Genomic DNA, 19053 nt, shown 5'->3' on the forward strand with positions numbered 1-19053 from the left:
TCCGGTAAGCTAAAGTCCTACCTACTTTAATTCCCCACCTTCCCGACTCCAGGGACACTGGACCAATAAAGATGTTGCAGTGCTTTTCTACCTGCAAACTTACTTGTGTTCTTGATCGTAAATTGGGCAGTGGCTATGTCTCCTATTCCCAGGCAGCTTGAAGTAGCTGGCAACATCCAGGACCCACAGTGAGGCCATATACATAGTTCTTTGACCTACAGAAATTAAATCTGCTCCTACAGATCTTGACAGAATAGAGTCTTTGTAATTTAGTGATAAAAGGAATACTCCCCAATCAGTTAAATCAAAATTACTTAGATTGCCCCTTACTTTCTAAAACCTTGCACCTGTTGTTTAGCTACCTTTCTCTTTTGCTGGTGAGAGAGAAGTATAGCGTTCATAAGATTCTCCTGCCTTTGAGGTATCTAGTATCATAAAAGCTAGACTGTAGATTTTTTAAAAATGAGTTCATGTCAATATTATATTTCAAGGGGCTTCCCTGGTGGTACACTGATTAAGAATCTGCCTGCCAATGCAGGGGACATGGGTTTGAGCCCTGGTCCGGGGAGATCCCACATGCCGTGGAGCAACTAAGCCCGTGAGCCACAACTACTGAAGCCTGTGTGCCACAGTACTGAAGCCTGTGCGCCACACTGCTGAAGCCCGTGCACCTAGAGCCCGTGCTCTGCAACAAGAGAAGCCACTGCAGTGAGAAGCCCACACACCGCAACGAAGAGTAGCCCCCCGCTCACCACAACTAGAGAAAGCCCGTGTGCAGCAACGAAGACCCAAGGTAGCCAAAAATAAATAAATAAATAATTTTTTAAAATTACATGTCAATAAATCAAAATAAGAATAGGAAACAACAGGACAACCCTGTCCCCTCCCTACTCTTAGCCCCATGGAATGAAGGATGGTTGCCTCTTCTTTTCATTGTAGTGGGTTCTCATGTTATTGTGATCTGAATTACTCAAACAAAACCAATTTTTGTACATTGTATTTCTGGGGAGTATCATATCCCAGTAGCATTACAATGACTGCATTCTGAATGGACACCAATATGTGTCCTTAGGTCTTTAAAATGTCTGAGTAGAATACCTTAAAATACTCCAGTCCACCAAGAAACTGCTTTTCCTTTGATGGTATTCAGCTTCCACATTTGTCTTATTCACCAGGGACAAAGAAAAGTATGTCTTTTTGTCAGAGGCCTGCGTGATATTTTTCAGCAAACAATAATGAGAGCTCTGTTGCAACAAACAGTATTATCACTTTATCAAAATGCATTTAATCCTTTTAAGTACTGTGTTTCTCAGCGTAGCTCTATAGGGTGACTCTTTTGCAATATCTCCCAAGTTTAACAGGAGGATGAAACAGAAGCTGAGATAGTTTAAGCAACTTGCCTGAAGACACACAGCTAGTGAGTGGCTGTTAAGTACTGGAATCTACTAAACAGGAATTCTCTCTGTTTTTACTCCCTTTTTCTGCCTATCTTAACATTATTAAGCAGTTAATAGCTTCTTCTTTAAAATTACTCTTTTTCCTGCTAAGGTCACTTGCAGAGGGTGACAATGTATTGAAGCAGGAGATAACATCAGACATTAAATAGAAGGAACATTCACTAGTGAAAAAAAATTAAAGAACAGTTCTAGAAATGGACAAATCATGAGTTGGGTCTCTACCCATTTTTTTCATTCAGCACTTCCTAGGAAATGTTCCTCAAAACTTGGTAGTCTGATACTCAACAAAAGGGATCCCCAGTTAAATTAGAGAACACTGAGTTAAACAAACATGTTTCTATACTGCAAGGCTCGTCAGAGCCTTTAGTAGGCTAATGTGCACTGCCACTCTGAAAGGTAAAGGGATATAATTTGAAATATTTACCAAATCGTTGGCTCAAAATCCTTTTTCCCCAAACCACTATTTCAAAGAGCCCACTTCGGGGAACAAGCCTTTATTATGAGACACTGTTTGGTTTCTGGGTGTTCAAAGATGATTATGACCTAGTATCATGCTTCTAGAAGCTCATGGTCCAAAGGGGGATGGATATGTTATAATACAGTGTGGTATGTATTTTAACAAGGTATAAACACACTAATGTAGCATCAACGGAGACTAAAGTAAGAAATTCTGCCTACAAGTGTCACAGAAGGGTTCATACTGAACTAGAAATTTTCCCTTGGAATCTTACATATAGAGGGTCGGCTCTTTAGAGGGTTTTTACACTTGATCTTAGCCCAAAGGCCGAGAAGTGATATAAAGGCTTTTTGAATCGACAACTGTTTAATTAGCTTTTGTAATGCAAGCTACCCAGAATGAGACATCAGCATTTTGTGGAGGGAAAAGATGGTTATTTCTTTAAATAATGCCTGCATCCTTCATTAGTTCAGTGCTGAGGACAGCCTGCCCAGTCATCTCACAGCTCCAAAATATTCCCCGCAAGGTAGAAACACAACCCTTTGATTCCACAAAATGCACTATCTCAAAGGGTCTCCCAATTTACCATCTTTTCCATTGATCAGTGGAGACAATACAATCACTAATCTCAGAAACTCTAGTTTACTGAACTCTAGCTAAACGTCGAGAGGAATTTTTAAATATGACACTATACATTGAAAAATATACACCTCTGATGAAACCCAGACTGTTTTGCAGAGACAGATTCTTTAAAAAAAAAAAAAAAATAGTATACAACGAATGACTGAATCCAGTCTTCTGTGTCTGCAGTACAAAGCACACATTCAGCCTCTAATTGAATAAATATGCAAGTATTGAGATTTCTATAGATATTGCCATTTTGCAAATGCAGTAATAAATTAAAAGCTTTACATTGCATTCCAACCACATATAAAGGGTTGATTCAGACCATTGGCCTCACACTAGAATTCAGCACGGCTTTCCTATGTTTTACTGACGAAAAAGAAAACCTTTTTATTCCAGTAGCTTAGTTATGGACCAAGCGATCACACTCAATTTTTTCTCTTCAATGGCTAAAGGAATTCAAATGGGCCTAAATACCTTGGGGTTCTTACATTTTTTGTCCAATGTACAAGAGAAAGTAGCTGATGGAATTTCTACATAAATCAATTGAATTCACAAAAAAATTTTATTTCAGCAAGAAAGGTTTTCTTGTGGCTCATTTCAGTGACATGACGTAAGATTCAGTCACTGGTGGCTGCTGCTCCCTTCCTTTCTTTTAAAAGGAGATTTTGGCCAGGTACTTGCTTCTCTCACAATTCTCCAACTAACTCGAGAGGCTGTGGCTAGAGCTGACATAAACCAGGGCTCTCCTCGCGCTCTTTAAGGGTAGCAACCACAGCCTTCGGAGAAAGACCAAAGGCACCAGGTCAGTTACAGGCTGCATTGATTCAACAAATGGATTAGCAACAACGTTTTCACCACGAAGCAGAATATCTTGAAAACCGAATATGGAGGAATGGAAACATGCAAATGGCCAGTGGTTACTCTGGTGTAGCTGAAATGGGCTTAGTTATGATCGTAAACATCCTTGAGCCTTCATAAACATGTAAAAGGCTTCTGCAGCCCTGGCTGTGAGCTCATGAGTTGCTTTAGAAATGAAACAGAAGGAGGCTGAATCTTCGGAGAGGCTGCCACTCTTGCACAGAATGTCTCTCTGTCCAAGCTTTGTTTGACACCCAATCAATCTCTTTAATCAAAAGCACTCCTTTTTCTTCCACAGATGAATTTCTGGAAATTGTAAGAGGGGAGTGCCTTTGTTTGGAAATGAGTTGGGGGCAGGCCACCTGTTTGTCTGGTTCTTCACGATGATAAAGGTAGGTTGAGGGCACAGGATCTGCAACCTGTGTGTGAAATGGACAAAACAAATGGCCTGGCATCAAGCAGCTTCTGGATGTGTGCCCAAAATGTCCAGAAAAATAGCTCTCCTGAAACAGGAGCTGGCCCCGCCATCACGGTAAATCTTACTGCTTTTACATGTATCAACAGTACTAAAGAAGACCAAGGAATTGCTATACCACAGTGAAAAGGGTATTCTCTCTATACAAAACAGAAAAGTACCCATCTCAACCATTCTGAATGACTACACCCCATTCGCATAACAAACTGATGTGTAGTAAATCGCACACCTTCGATGGACAAAAATCCTTCATCTTGCCTTGCAGCTAAGGAATTTGAGATACTTGTGAACACTGTGGTCCAGGAAATGACAAGCAAAATCAAAAGCAGTCTTGAGTTCTGTGTACACATATTAATGCTTAAATGCTTCTCCCTAGTAAGTTTCAGGAGTAACAAATGTTTGTCAAAAGAAACGGTGCTGAGCAATTGAAATCTGATTTGAAATGGAACCACGACAGTCTAATACATATATGCATGAAGTGGAGAAGCTGCCTAATAAGCGTAGCTGACACCAAATATGCAATTTACATACATTACACACTGATAATCTCAATTTTAATATTATTCTTTAAAAGTAGCTGGATGGGTGGTGGAGTTAAAATTTTTCTTTTATAAAATGTGAATAAGAACAAAAGTGCATCCTGACGTCTTCCACCATTAACCACAACCTCCTTAGTGTAAAGATATATCTGCTCTTTCTTGGGTCCGTTTCAGAGGCAGGATCTCATCCCCACAGAGCTGTGATGATTCAACCAGACTTAACAGATGAATGGTCGATAAACTTGATGAGATCTGCAGACCTACTCTTTGTTCCTGAGGTGCTGAGTGGTGAGCAAACATTCAAGCGTGTTTAAGCCTGGTACACAAATCTTTATGAGAATTTTTTCTTTCCTCAGTACATTATCCATGAAATAGGACAGGTGTACTGGTTATTCAATTACATCTTACACAAACCTGGCCAAAATTTGAAATGAGGCCTCTGAGCATAGATCTTACTGTGGGGATTTATTAATAACAGTTAGAAGTTGTCTATAACAAACCTTTTTTTTGTAATTTAAGCCGATTTTCTTATTTTATCATTGGTTTCACTCATAAACCAGAAACGAAAATCGGCCCATCTGTTCTAAACATAAAATGTGTTCATAATAATCCAGATTTATACCAAATGTATTTTTAAGTATTGCTGAATTGAGAGAGTACTCCAAATTTATAGCCTCTGAGGTTACAAAGAGGACTTCCTCTTTTTAAGGAGGAAAATGCTTAAAATGAACGTAGGAAAGGCTCAGAAAGCTTCTTGGATATCAAATGGCTCCGTAGGAAAAAAAAAATGTCAATGATATAAGAGTAAATGAATCAAAACCATATGGATCAAATTTTCCCTAAAATATACAGTTTGAAAAATTAAGGAGGAAAAGTGCTTGGCAAAATGTGTTTTAGGTTTTACCAAACCCAAAACATTCAAAGAATCATTTGCAATGGTTGATGAACCCTAAATGCAGCCAACTTGGCCCATTTTTGTATACTACATAACAATAAAAAAAAGCTTCCTAGATAACTTCATAGTGTAACCCACTGATACTGTATTTCACTCAAGAAATCATTAGAAGCTGTCACCAGAAACCGTGGTGTTTGTAGGAGTAGGGGGGTGCCTGAAACGATATAAGTGTGTTCATTTAATTGGCCTTGTTTTGGGGGTTTGGCTCTGCGTGTTTGGGAGGTGGGGGGAGCAGTGAGGGTAATGTTTCTTGCAAAGGAAAGTTAATTAGAAGAACATGGGCCAAACGTTAATTAGTCTCACGTCTTGAGCATGAGAATATGGTAGTATTTCCTTGGCACTCCGTAGTCCAAGTCGGCATTCCTTTTTTTCTCCTGCACATGCAGGAAGGCGCTGGGAACACACCAGCTGGGTTTGGAGGGGAAATACGTGGTCTCTATTTCCCTTTGCTCTTTCTGTGGTGTTCCCACACCAAGAAAACACAACTTTTCAAAAGAGGGTGCTACTGCAGGGTAGAGGGAGTTGAATGGTTTCCTTCTCAGATCGTGTTTTGTCATTCATCATAAAAGCCTCATCTCCTGAAAGGGTTATATAGTTCAAATGGTCCTAGAAATTCAGAGACAGTAGAAAATTTCAAGGGAATTAGCCTATTCCCAACCCACCCATCCCTGAGAATCTCAAGTTCCCTGACAAATCCAGCTTTTGAGGGAGTGTGAAGCCCAGCCCTCCATCTGTGAAGGCTTTTGACGGTTCCTGCAGGAAAATCAAGTTGAATATCAGTGCTGGAGCCCATGGAAAACTTTCTACAGCATTATGCTCCTTCAGCAAGTGAAATGTGTAATTTCGTTTATTAAAGAACTAGTAATAACTGCAAGAGAGGTAGACTTGGCTTTTAACTCTGCCAGTGACTCTAACTGTGTTGCACTGGCCTCAGCTTTTGCATAAATAAAATGGGAATATTCCCCAGATACAGTTATGGATTCCCTCAGAACAAGACACACTTTTCCAATGATTCAGTAACACACAGACACTTTAAGCAACTTGAGGAAGGATACGACCAAAGCTTCTAAAAGTTTTCATCAGGATTCTGAGATTTGGAATGTCATAGATGCCTGTCAGTCTACTACTACTCTAATCCCACCAGCTGGACAGTGGAACCTTTTCCTGATTCACTGCTTCACACCCATCCCTCCCGAAGCTGAGAATTTCTCTGGGAAAAGCACTGAGGGAATCTAAGAAACACCATTTGACTAATGGCTCTGATTCCAAGCATTTTTTTTTTTTTTTTTTTTTTTTTTTTTTAGGCCGCAGGTCATGAGAGATCTTAGTTTCCTGAACCCGCAGCCCGGGCAGTGAAGCACGGAGTCTTGCCCACTGGACCAAAAAGGAAGTCCCTGATTCCAAACTTTAAAAGAATCTTTGCTCAAGGGAGCTGATATGTTAGAGACCCCAAGGGAAAATCAACTACATCCCTCACACCAACAGAGAAACAATTTGCTTATCATAATAGTGTCTATTAATTCTTTGACAAGAAACTAGAAAGCCGATTTCACAATGGTTCACATACTTTCTAACTCATGATTTCCAAGTCTGAATGGCAAACAACACATCAATTTCGATGACACTAAGAAAAGAATCAAATAAAATAGCATCCACTAAAGAGATTTACAATGAATTGATCATAATGACTCAAAAAACTTTAGCTCCAATTCAGTTTAAATGAATAGGTAGGTAAAGACCTATGATGAAGAGTAAAGGCAGGGAATAGGTAAGATGCAAAGTTACATATTATATAACATAGAACATGCATACTATCTCAATTATATGTGTGTGTGTGTGTGTGTGTGTGTGTGTGTATATATATATATATATTTTTTTTAAGCATAAGACCCAGAAAGAGCTGAAAGGCAATAGGCAAGAATATTAATAGTGACTCCCCAGGGGAATTTTTTTCCTACTCTAGAGATACCTTTTTAAATTTTTTTTCCATTTTCTACAATAACCATGAAGTACTTTTTATTATTGGGGGAAGTTAAAAGATTGATAAGAAAAATGTGTAAAGCAAAAAAGCATGTAGGGCTTCCCTGGTGGCGCACTGGTTAAGAACCTGCCTGCCAACGCAGGGGTCATGGGTTCGAGCCCTGGTCCGGGAAGATCCCACATGCCGCGGAGCAACTAAGCCTGTGTGCCACAACTACAGAGCCTGTGCTCTAGAGCCCACGTACCACAACTACGGAAGCCCGAGTGTCTAGAGCCCTTGCTCCGCAACAAGAGAAGCCACCGCAATGAGAAGCCTGCGCACCACAATCAAGAGTAGCCCCCGCTCGCCGCAACTAGAGAAAGCCCGCGAGCAGCAACGAAGACCCAATGTAGCCAAAAATGAATAAATAAATTTATAAACATTTTTTAAAAAGCATGTAAAGAGTGCATTAGCAAAAAGAGTGTTAATTAACCCAAATCCAAAGTTTAGAAAACTAGTTTCTATAAAATGATTTTAAAATATGAATAAGACCCCCAGCTCTATTTTTTATGAAACCTGTCTCCTCTTCACCCAACTGGGTGCTATCATGAATGAGATTCGAGAGGAGGAGCTGGGAATCCTCTGTCCAGCCCCAGCTCTCTCACTCAGCGCTGTGACCACAAGCTCTCCGAGCCGCAGTTGATTTGTCTGTATATTAGACGTCCAGATAGAGACAGAGGAAATGGAAAAGTTGGAGGAGAAGAGGAGAAATGGCAGTCGCAGGTTTAGTTCTGTTTTTAATGTAATATGATCCAGTATATTAATAAGCACTTCTCTATAGCAAGGAAAAAGACTAAGCCATGACCACACTTTCTTTACTCTCTTCTTTCGTTAACAGGTAAACCAGCTGTTAGACGTGGACTCTTTTCTTCAAATTTTCTTTACAATATTTTTAATAAAGCCAAACAATCACAAACAGGGTAGTGCACACCTCCCCACCTTGCTTAAATAGAGGCATTCCTGAGAAATGGTAAATCTGAAAGGCTACAGAAATCTGTTTTAATTCCCAACTCTCCTAATGTCCCTATTCCATCTTTCTGTAAATATGTCTGGCAAGATATTGATTCACTCAGCCTTTTTTCCTCCAACTTTGCCTAAGGAAACAAGGAGGAGCTTCATATTCTTCATTTCTTTTCTAACTCACTGGAGATGCTACGAGAACTAAGACAACATGGGTTCCTAGTGGTGGGTTGAGGAGGAAATATATGGTAGAAATGCAAGATGTCCTGGATATTTGCAATTTAATAAGTGAGGAGTTAACATAATGTGTAAGAGCATAGTAAAGAAATACAGGAGAAGTTGCCTGTGGAATTTTCCATGGCTTGATATTGGAATGATTCCCACCCTACCGCCAACTCTGGAATCATAGCCAGGCTTCTTGAAATCAAGGATTAACAGTTTCAAGGTCAAGTGCTAGTACCTGCATTTATATAACACAGTATAATACACTTATACTTCCTATAACATACAAGAGCAGACGTCTATAATACAAGAAACTAGGAGCTTCACTTAGAGAATACATGTTCGTGTCATTATTTTTATTATGCTCGAACACTAAGAAATGCCAAAAGAATCCTGGGTCTCACCTTACAGAAGTGGTTCGAGTTGAAGTTTACTTTTATGCAAACTTTCAACTAAATCATGTTCATAAAAAGCTCTTCTATGGCCCCAAATGACTTATAAAACTGCAGAGATAACTACTTCTGATGTTACTTCTAAACTGTGGAAGAAGCTTCTATGCTATAGATCCAGACATTTAAAGATGAATCTATTAATATAAATCCATGATTTTCATGCAAAATCACATTCACAGAGGCGAGCACTTGGAAATTAAATGTATTAAAGTCCTGTAGGAAGCATGTCCATTGTTTTCATGTTGTTATTTTTCAGCTGAGGCTTAAAGCCACCTCTTATTTTTTATCCCAGGATGTGCTATAGGAATCTATGAAACTTAATTACATTCACTGTTACAAAAAAGGATTTACGAACTTTTGCCTTTAGGCAGAAATGTTTATTTCATTGCCTTTGCTATTCATTCTTTTCAACTCCAACGGCTTTGAACTTTTCAGCTGCTCGGAGTTATCACCGTTGTGCAGAGCCCAGGAACTCCACTCCCAAGACGCAGACCACAAGTTGAAGAAAACGAAGAAGGCAAAGATATATGAGTCGTTATTTTGGCCACCCTTTGTGCCATTAAAATCTCATTTTCTGCCTATTAGAATGCCCTCTTGGTGTTTAGGCAGCAGTGATAGTCAGTGATTAGTGTGTAATTGAGTATAATTGTCTTTTCACTTTTCATTTGTGTCATTCTGAGCTTCTCTCTGTTTTTCTAACCACCAAGAGGAAAAAGGGGGTTAAGAAAAGATAAAGCTGTTAAAACTCTCACTCTCGGCCCTGAAGAGATTCTCGATTGCAATTATAGATTGCAACCCCTTCGTGACATTTCTCCAAATTCAGCGGGCAGCTCTCCTCGCCACCTGGGCCAAGTGCTCTCTAATAAAATCAAGTGATCTGTATTTAAACAACTGCTAATAATGTCAACCTCAGACAGATGCCACGCGTAGGAAATTTAACCAACCCTCTGACATGCAATTATCAAGGCAATTTATTAATATAATCTCTCAAGAAAAGCTCATAGTTCAATGCAAATTAGAAAAACAATTACAACATTCAAATATCTATATATTCCCAAAGAGCAGTAATTCTCCTAATTTGTGCGTTTATAACTCATTTATCCTAGAGTTCTGTAGTCATCAGCTGGGTCTCTCTCCACACAACTTGTGAACCTCCTCTCCAAATACTGTATAAAAGCTTTGGTGTTTTCTAATTAAGTGCTTTTGCTCACAACCCTATCAGCTGACCAAATACCATTAAAAAAAGAAATGTGTGTGAACCTCTTACCCAAAACCCTGAACAAGGAGTGCAGAAGATGAATGCCTTGACAGCTAAGTATAACATACAATCTCTGTGATTACATTAAAAGTCACTTGGATTTTAAGTCTAAGCTACAACTTTTGATACAGCCCGTAGGAAGGGTGGAGAGAAAGGAAACCAGAAAACTGAAATCATGTGGCTTGTATAAAGAATACATTATGGTTTAAATTTGGCAATTCATTATATGACTGCCTCGGGGAATTGACTATTTGGTTCTGGTATACAGCAAATCGTCTGTCTGGAAACACGGGACTGACCTGAGGTGAAAGGCCATTGCCAATGGCGGGGTTCATGGGGTTGGAGGGCCCGGACGGAGGCACAAAGCTGTCTGTATAGCTGGAAAATCCATGCCTGGTGCTGGAGAGGCAGTAGGCAGAGCTGCTGTCCGGGGTGGAAGGAATAGTGCTTTGGTGTACAGTGCTTGGAGGAAGCGGCTGAGGTCTGTGGACCGTGCTGCTGGGATCCGACACGGCTGCAAGGAAGAAGGTCATCAGCCATAAATCTCCTTTGGAGGCCAGCAGAGAAAGTTCAGTACAAAAGTTCACAGTCACCAAGCCATCAGCAGTATATCCTGGTCAGCCACATGTAAATTTCAAACTGTCCTTCTTGACACTCAGGTCTAGAACCACTCATAACAAATACAGCCACATCTCTGCACGTATGTGCCGCTACATGATTTATCTACAGTTTCAACGCACACTCGCCCAGAACAGAAATTCAGAAAGCACATCGACAGTGCGAACAAACCTGTTTTGGTAGTGAATGTTATTCATCAACACGAGGATTAACCCACGTAAGAATTGCAAGTCTCAAGCTTCTTATCAAATTTACTTCCAAAGCACCTGAACATTAGTGTCACAGTATAGTTTCGAATGCCTGCAAGGCTATCTTTCATAATGCAAACTAATTTAGTTTTATCATTTATCCCATTCACCTCTATGCACTAAGACAGAGGGACTTTTTATCAAAGCTTACCTTCCCTCTACTCCTACTGCAGTTAGGAGCCGTCACAGAACTTCAGTTAATGGCAGACTGGAGTATAAATGTAAAGTTTTAACAAAGGAAAAGCAAATTGCATGCTTATTTAGGGATGCTGTTTTGTTTTGTTTTAAAATACTGAAATAGTATTATATTACAACACAGTTTATCTAGAGAGATTCAGACAGGTCACAGGACAAACTATGTTTCTGAAATGGGACAGGTATCAGTACTTTCAGGACAACCTGATGTAATGTAATGAGCATACAAACAGCCACAAGGACACCGCAGAAGATTTCACTGCAGAAATTAAGCAGCAAGGAACAAGATTGGGCGTTGCATCTTAACCCCCGACCCCATTCCTCCATACCTTGTGGAATAGCTGTGGGCTGGTAAGAGGTCTCGGACAGCTGGTATGTTGGCAGAGTCGGCATGGCCGTGGGAGGGAATCCCCCCGGAATGAGATGGTTGAAAGCCATCAGTTGATTGGCCCCAGCCTGCTTCCTCCATCTTGCACGGCGGTTGCTAAACCAGACCTATGGATTTAATTTAAAATTTGAGGATTTCACTGATGAAATAATAGTACAGTCTTAATGAATTTTTCATGCTAAAACAGATTAAAGGCCCCTTACTGACAGGGCAAATAGACACAAGAGCCCTCCACCTTCTGGGTTGTATTGTCAGGGAAGAAAGGAGAGTTAGATGTCAGGGGTCAGTAGAGGGACTTCGAGGGCCTTCAATGGTCCTGCAGAGCCCCCACGAGCCCGGGGGGTGACCATGGGAAGGGATGGCTAAGCAGGGATGGGAACAACGGGAACTCCCTGCCATCACCATAAGCACCCTCCCACCTTCATGTACCGCAGCATAGCGGGGAGGATCCAGGAGTCTGTTTGGCCCCCGCGTGACACGTGTCCTAATTTGGTCTTACCTATCACACTAACCCTTGTTTTTTATAGTCTTATCAATGTGTTTGTATTTCTATGGACATTATGTGCACAATTCCTGGAAAGTCATATAAATTAACCAGAAGGATAAATGGAGCTATGCTACCATCCCTTCCAAAGTGTGAGACATTGTGCTGGTCTTCATGGAAATAGATGCTGAAGAGGTAAGTATTTCAAGAAATGAAAGCCTTTTATCTATGAAGCTCTTTTAAATAGTGGGTTTATTTATTATTTCTTTCAACAGCAGCTGTAAGCACCTATCTTTTCAACAGAGGGCTAAAGGGGTGGATAAGATAGGATCCCTGCGCTCCAGTAGCTTACTGTCTCCTCCTCTAGGAACTCACAGAGTAATCAAGGTCACCAAAATAACTGCTCACAGGAGGTAGAAACTCCATGTGTGAAAATGCAGAGAAATTAGGAGAAGTTTAGAGTGGAGACAAAGTTTCAACTCCTTTTAAAACTTGGATATGATTTCGAAAAGCGGTCACGCCAGTTGGAAGAGATACAAGAGACCAGCATGTCTAAGAAAAGTTGAGACTTGATTTCCTTATAGAACAAAGTTAACAATTATACAACTTAAATGTAAATTTCAAGTCACAAAACTTTTTTTTATTTTTATTTTTTGCGGTATGCGGGCCTCTCACTGTTGTGGCCTCTCCTGTTGCGGAGCACAGGCTCCGGACGCGCAGGCTCAGCGGCCATGGCTCACGGGCCCAGCCGCTCCAAGGCATGTGGGATCCTCCCGGACCGGGGCACAAACCCGTGTCCCCTGCATCGGCAGGCGGACTCTCAACCACTGCGCCACCAGGGAAGCCCTAAAATTTTTAAAAGAGTGGAGAGAGGAATGTCTCCCTTCTGTAGCAAGAAAGCCCAGTTTAACAGATACTTTGCCAAGGTATCTGCTTAAACTTTTGCCAATCACCCAAGCATTTATCTGGAAAAGAGTTTGGTCATCTCTAACCATGATGCAAGACAGTTGTAAGGAAAGCTATTTGAACTTCCTCAGAACACTAACATTGAATACTCCTTAAGTTTCCAACAGGAAAAGAAGGGAAGTCAATATTTTCCCATGTTGATACATAATTGAATTAGAGTTTTACTTAACTTAAGAAATTGCCACCTGGGATAACAGAACCATTGACAGCACTCAATTTCAGGTCTGCGTCAATTGTGTTTTCTCAGCGCAAGTCTAAGCGTCTGTTACCGGGACTCCCAAAGGCATCAGGGTAAGGAAACTGTTTTCAGGGAAGTGCTTGGAACAAGCTGGTTAGCCTGAGGAGGCTGGGGGTGAGAAATTAGGGTTGTTTTCATGCCTGAATGCACTGTCCCATACCACGCACTGTGTCATATTTTATAGTATAAAACCTCCAGATTAATGAGGCACACCTGGCTCAGGTGATGGGTTGTTTTTTTTTTTTCCTCCCCACACTTATCTAGACCAGCCCATGGGCAGTGCACCTTCAGGTTAATGTACTAGGCTGGGAGGAGAGTTGAATTTCCAAAAGTTCTGATGTGACTTCACTCATTCAGACTTACTGTCTTCAAATCTACTGGTGAGATCCCTTATGAAGAACTCAGAAGCTTGCCACTTCTGACATTATCAGAGCATGTTGCCAATCTCTCTGTGCCAACTTCCTGCTGTAACTTTTAGATAAGCAAACCAAATGTGATTTTTCCAGTGGGTGGGCTCTGCCTGGTTAGTTGATCAGTCTTAACCTACTTTTGATCTACATTCATGCTAACGCCTCCATAATCCAATTTTTTAAATCAAAAATGTCTTTGCTCAGATAATAAATTAGAAGAAACATCATAACTACAAATCCCTTCAAAACATTAAATCCAAAAGGCTAGGGGTAAAGTTTTGGGGGTTTTCTTTCCATTTTTCCAAAATGATACAAGTAAATATTGATGACATGGAATAAACCTACCAGGAGTTGAATAAAAATTCTTATAGTTACAATACAGCATATATTATAACTACAATATAAGATGAAGAGAAATAGTTGGGAAGCAAATCTTTACTGAAAAACAAACCTTCAACAGGAGGTTTCAGAGTTTCCCAAAGGAAGGAATTTAAATGTTGTTTAAATTTAGGCTAAATAAATCCAGAGGGCTATTCCTGAGGGAAGCAGGGCTTACTGAAGACTGAGCTGCCTGTCTCTGGCCATTTAACCAGAATTTTCTTTTTTTTCTTTTTTTTTTTTTGCGGTACGCGGGCCTCTCACTGTTGTGGCCTCTCCCGCTGCAGAGCACAGGCTCCGGACGCGCAGGCTCAGCAGCCATGGCTCACGGGCCCAGCCGCTCCGTGGCATGTGGGATCGTCCCAGACCGGGGCACGAACCCATGTCCCTTACATCGGCAGGCGGACTCTCAACCACTGCACCACCAGGGAAGCCCTTAACCAGATTTTTCTATCATCTTGCCCCTGCCAGCCTCTGCATCTCCTAGAACCAGCTGACACTGCCAACAGAAGCACTAAAGGAAAAATATACTGAAGTTGCAAAATGGGAAACAGCCCTTGCCTTCTTTATGCTTTGAAATTCATAAACATCTATTTTTAATAGAAAAAAAATGCCCTTGAAATCACCTTCATTTTAAGTACCCAAACTGGCTATGCACAGTGATCCTGGGGTACTGTTATTAGCCCATCTTTGACTGAAAGACATTCCCTTGCCCTCAGAAGTCCTACCCAACTCTTCCAATATTGTCTGTCTAATTCCTAACAGACAATCAAGGAATAATCTACTGAATGGCTTGTATAAGTGCAGAATACTGAATATGTTCATCTAAAATGGGTGGAAGGCATCTATGATTCAGTTGTTACTATCACGAGAAACTTTGTTTTGAAAAGAGTAGCAATTGCAACAGAGACAAACTGGCCTTTGATGTTCTGGAGGACAATATGAGTGTTCCACCAATTTCTTAGCCAGAAGGGCAGGAAGAACAAGTTTTACTAAGCTATCTACCTATTAAATGTCATTCTACGATCTCTAATTCAATGTGATTTCACTCTCCCCACGCAGCATTACCTGGCCTTACACATCACACTTAGCATGGTAAGAAAGTGGGGCGGGAGACATACATTGGTGGATAACTACTCCCAGGTGTGGGTAATTGCTTACAATTGCCTGTATAATATCACAGTACAGCAGAACCTTCCCTCGCACCAAGTTTTTATTTCATTTGATGAACTGCAGCCTGGTTCATTTTCATCTGCTCCTGGATCTTTCCCTACTTGTACGTCTCTCTTCAGAGCCCTTCTACAAAGTCATATTCACGCTTTTGGACATGATATTTAGATCCATTCTGGAGTAATATAATATCAAATGATTTTTTGAAACAAAATTTAAAATATAACATCATAATAACTAGGAATTAAAGGTAATGAATCACAAAAGAACAGGTCTTTATAAATTTTTCTCTTCACGAGTAAAAAAAGTACCAATTTGTTCTCAACAATGAAAGTTGTAAAAAAACTTAATATTTTAAGAAATACGGTAATACTTTTCATTCACATGGAAGCACTGCAGACCAGGCAATAGTTGAATCCCACCTTTCCCCACCCCTCACTACCTCTGTGATCTTGAACAATTTGCATAATATCTGTGGGTCTCTGTTTTCTCATCTGCTAAATGGGAGAAATAAAAAACTCCTTCAGGGCTTCCCTGGTGGCGCAGTGGTTAAGAGTCCGCCTGCCGATGCAGGGGACACAGGTTCGTGCCCCGGTCCGGGAAGATCCCACATGCCGCGGAGCGGCTGGGCCCGTGAGCCATGGCCGCTGAGCCTGCGCGTCCGGAGCCTGTGCTCCGCAACAGGAGAAGCCACAACAGTGAGAGGCCCACGTACCACAAAAAAAAAAAAAAAAAAAAAAGCTCCCTCACAAGATTAAGTGAGACAATATAATCAATTAAATGAGACAATACAATCAAAGCTTGCAAAACACCTAAGAGATACTGTGTTCAGTAAATGTTAGTTATTAAATACAAACCACACTGAGAAATCCAAGAATTAAGAGACTTGCTTTTTTTTCTAAGCTCTCTGGTCTACAGCCAAAGCCTTTTGTGCCCCTGAGCAAACAGGAAAGTACCCAAATAACACCTCAAATAATTGAACGCCAGTTTGGCTTGAATGGAGACTTAGGTCCAAATTGCTTCCAAGGTTCACGGATTAGTGTTAATTGTCCCATGGTGTAAGCCTAATTTTGCCCGTCAATAAATTACTGGTTCACATTTTTGGCGTGGTCCTCAAAGGCAATCTAACCTACATTGTTCCAGATGGGTTATTTCAAATGCCATTTAAAAAATGGGAAGAGAATGTAATCATTAATCCTTAGAAAGAGAATTCTCAACAAGATTATAAAATGTTTCATTAAATACTAGAGCTGAGGGGCTTCCCTGCTGGCGCAGTGGTTGAGAATCTGCCTGCTAATGCAGGGGACACGGGTTCGAGCCCTGGTCTGGGAGGATCCCACATGCCGCGAAGCAACTAGGCCCGTGAGCCACAACTACTGAGCCTGCGCGTCTGGAGCCTGTGCTCCGCAACAAGAGAGGCTGCGATAGTGAAAGGCCCGCGCACCGCGATGAAGAGTGGCCCCCGCTTGCCACAACTAGAGAAATCCCTCGCGTAGAAACGAAGACCCAACACAGCAATAATTAATTAATTAATTAATAAACTCCTACCCCCAACATCTAAAAAAAAAATGATTTAAAAGAAATACTAGAGCTGAAACTAAAGTGCCAATTACAGTACTTTCCAAGTAGGTAAATTCAGGACAAGCTGCTTGTTCCCTGGACCTTCCCACTCACTCCACTCCCTCTCTCCCATATCTCACACGCCCAGCCCTCTTCCCATTGCTGCTACCCAGCCTTGACCACTGTATGGAGAGCAGGTTGGGGAAAGGATGAGCAAGGCTGATGAGGAGAAATGCCACGCTCCTGTGAATGTCAGAGGATCACGACACACATGAAAGTGTACTTAACTGCACCTTTATGTATCCCAAGGGCAAACTCCTGCAGAGAATTGTAGGATGACCACATTTTTGCTTTATTATGGAGTTCAGGACCAATATTCTGTACCTATCTTTAAACTATACAGATCTGGGGCTTCCCTGGTGGCGCAGTGGTTGAGAGTCCGCCTGCCAATGCAGGGGACGCGGGTTCGTGCCCCGGTCCGGGAAGATCCCACATGCCGTGGAGCGGCTGCGTCCGTGAGCCATGGCCACTGAGCCTGTGCGTCCGGAGCCTGTGCTCCGCAATGGGAGAGGCCACGACAGTGAGAGGCCCGCATACCGCAAAAAATAAAATAAAAATAAACTATACAGATCTGTTAGATGGCTTTAAACCACCATTGGGCTTCCCTGAGGATCACAAATTACTGATGCTATAAGGGTCCTGAGAGATCATGCATCCTAGGGGGTTTTAATTAAAGGAAAGAACAGGGGGGGATTTCCCTGGCAGTCCAGTGGTTAGGACTTCGCGCTCTCACTGCTGAGGGACTGGGTTCAATCCCTGGTCGGGGAACTAAAATCCCATAAGCTGTGTGGTGCTGCCAAAAAAAAAAAAAAAGAAAGAAAGAAAGAACAGGAGGTGGTGATTTTTGGGAATATGATGAGAGCTAGGGGCCCTCTCCCTATTTAACACTTGTGTACACACACACACACACACACACACACACAGGCAAAGGCACAACATTTGTGCACAAATCTCAAGTTTCCCAGATCTCCTGAAGTCCATCCACGATTATCCTGGTCATCCATGGACCCAGACTAAGATCATCTGATCTAAACCCCATATTTTCAAATTTGTATTTAAATTTTGAAAAACCTGAAGTCCAGCAGGATTACAGCAAAATTGTGACTTGCCCAACAAAACATTTTTGGCAAAGCTGAAACCAAAACCCACATCTTCTGAGACTCCTAGTTAAATGCTTTTCCACAAGCAGCTTCCTTTCCTGTCTTCCATTACCTGGGTGGTAAGAGAACAATGCTTGCCTACTTCTTGGAGTTTTAGATGGAATATTTACTAAAACGTTTACACATCATAAATGTCTGCAAGTCACCCTTCCTTACAAAACTTTAGTGCTCGCCCTTATTTGCATAGTAACAGCTACCCAGGAGGTGAATTAGGCAAATTAGTCTTTGCTGTACAATCATTCTTAGATTGTGTACTCAGATTTGACTCTGATAAATATAACATAGCTACTGTCTAAACAAATTTTTATGGAATACTGACATAGGTCTAATTTATTAAAGCTTTAGTCTCATTTTTATCCAGAAGGGTTTAGAAGGTGTTTTTTTTTTCCCCCCTCTGGGAGGAAAAAAAAAGGAATGTAGACACATTTGGGTTTTTTGTGGGGGGGGGGGGTGCGGTGTTTGGTGTTGGGTTTTCCCAGGTGCCCCAAATTAAAATAACTCACACTCTCTGGCTATCACTCAAACTGAGTTGACTTTGCTACTGCTTTCCCAGATCCTTCTAAAAACTAAAGGATTTTGTTCTGGCATTTTAATCAGTGATTAACTACTCCCTTCTTTTTCCTGCTGGGTTAAGTAAAAGATCCATATGCCGGGTGTTGTAGGGAATTTGTTAGGCTGTAGATCATAGCTGTGGTGCAAGACGTGATGTGTCTCAAGGGAACTAATGAAGCCATAAGGAATGCAAAGAGTCACCGGGTTAAAGCCACATTAGGACAGCTGTTAGGTTAATGAGGGCCCCGCTTCGGAGAGGAGGTCACTGTATAGAAAAATATGAACCACTCTTTATTGGTTTGATCCCATGTCCTCTGGAAGTTAATGGGCCATTCTTATTCTCCTT

At 41.3% G+C, this 19053-nt stretch overlaps 1 protein-coding gene across 2 annotated transcripts in view; it reads right to left on the reverse strand.

Moving 5' to 3' along the window:
* The window catches only part of PAX3 (paired box 3), a 95242-nt gene that overhangs the window by 8692 nt on the left and 67497 nt on the right, over positions 1 to 19053 (reverse strand). For both annotated transcript variants that reach the window (XM_079924790.1, XM_079924789.1), the window contains exons 6-7: positions 11671 to 11836; positions 10580 to 10794 (exon numbers count right to left, since the gene is read on the reverse strand). In XM_079924790.1, the coding sequence (XP_079780916.1) occupies positions 10580 to 10794; positions 11671 to 11836 (381 nt within the window). The remainder of the gene's footprint in view (positions 1 to 10579; positions 10795 to 11670; positions 11837 to 19053) is intronic.

Source organism: Stenella coeruleoalba, assembly GCF_951394435.1.
Source record: "Stenella coeruleoalba genome assembly, chromosome: 6".
Classification (NCBI taxonomy): domain Eukaryota; kingdom Metazoa; phylum Chordata; class Mammalia; order Artiodactyla; family Delphinidae; genus Stenella; species Stenella coeruleoalba.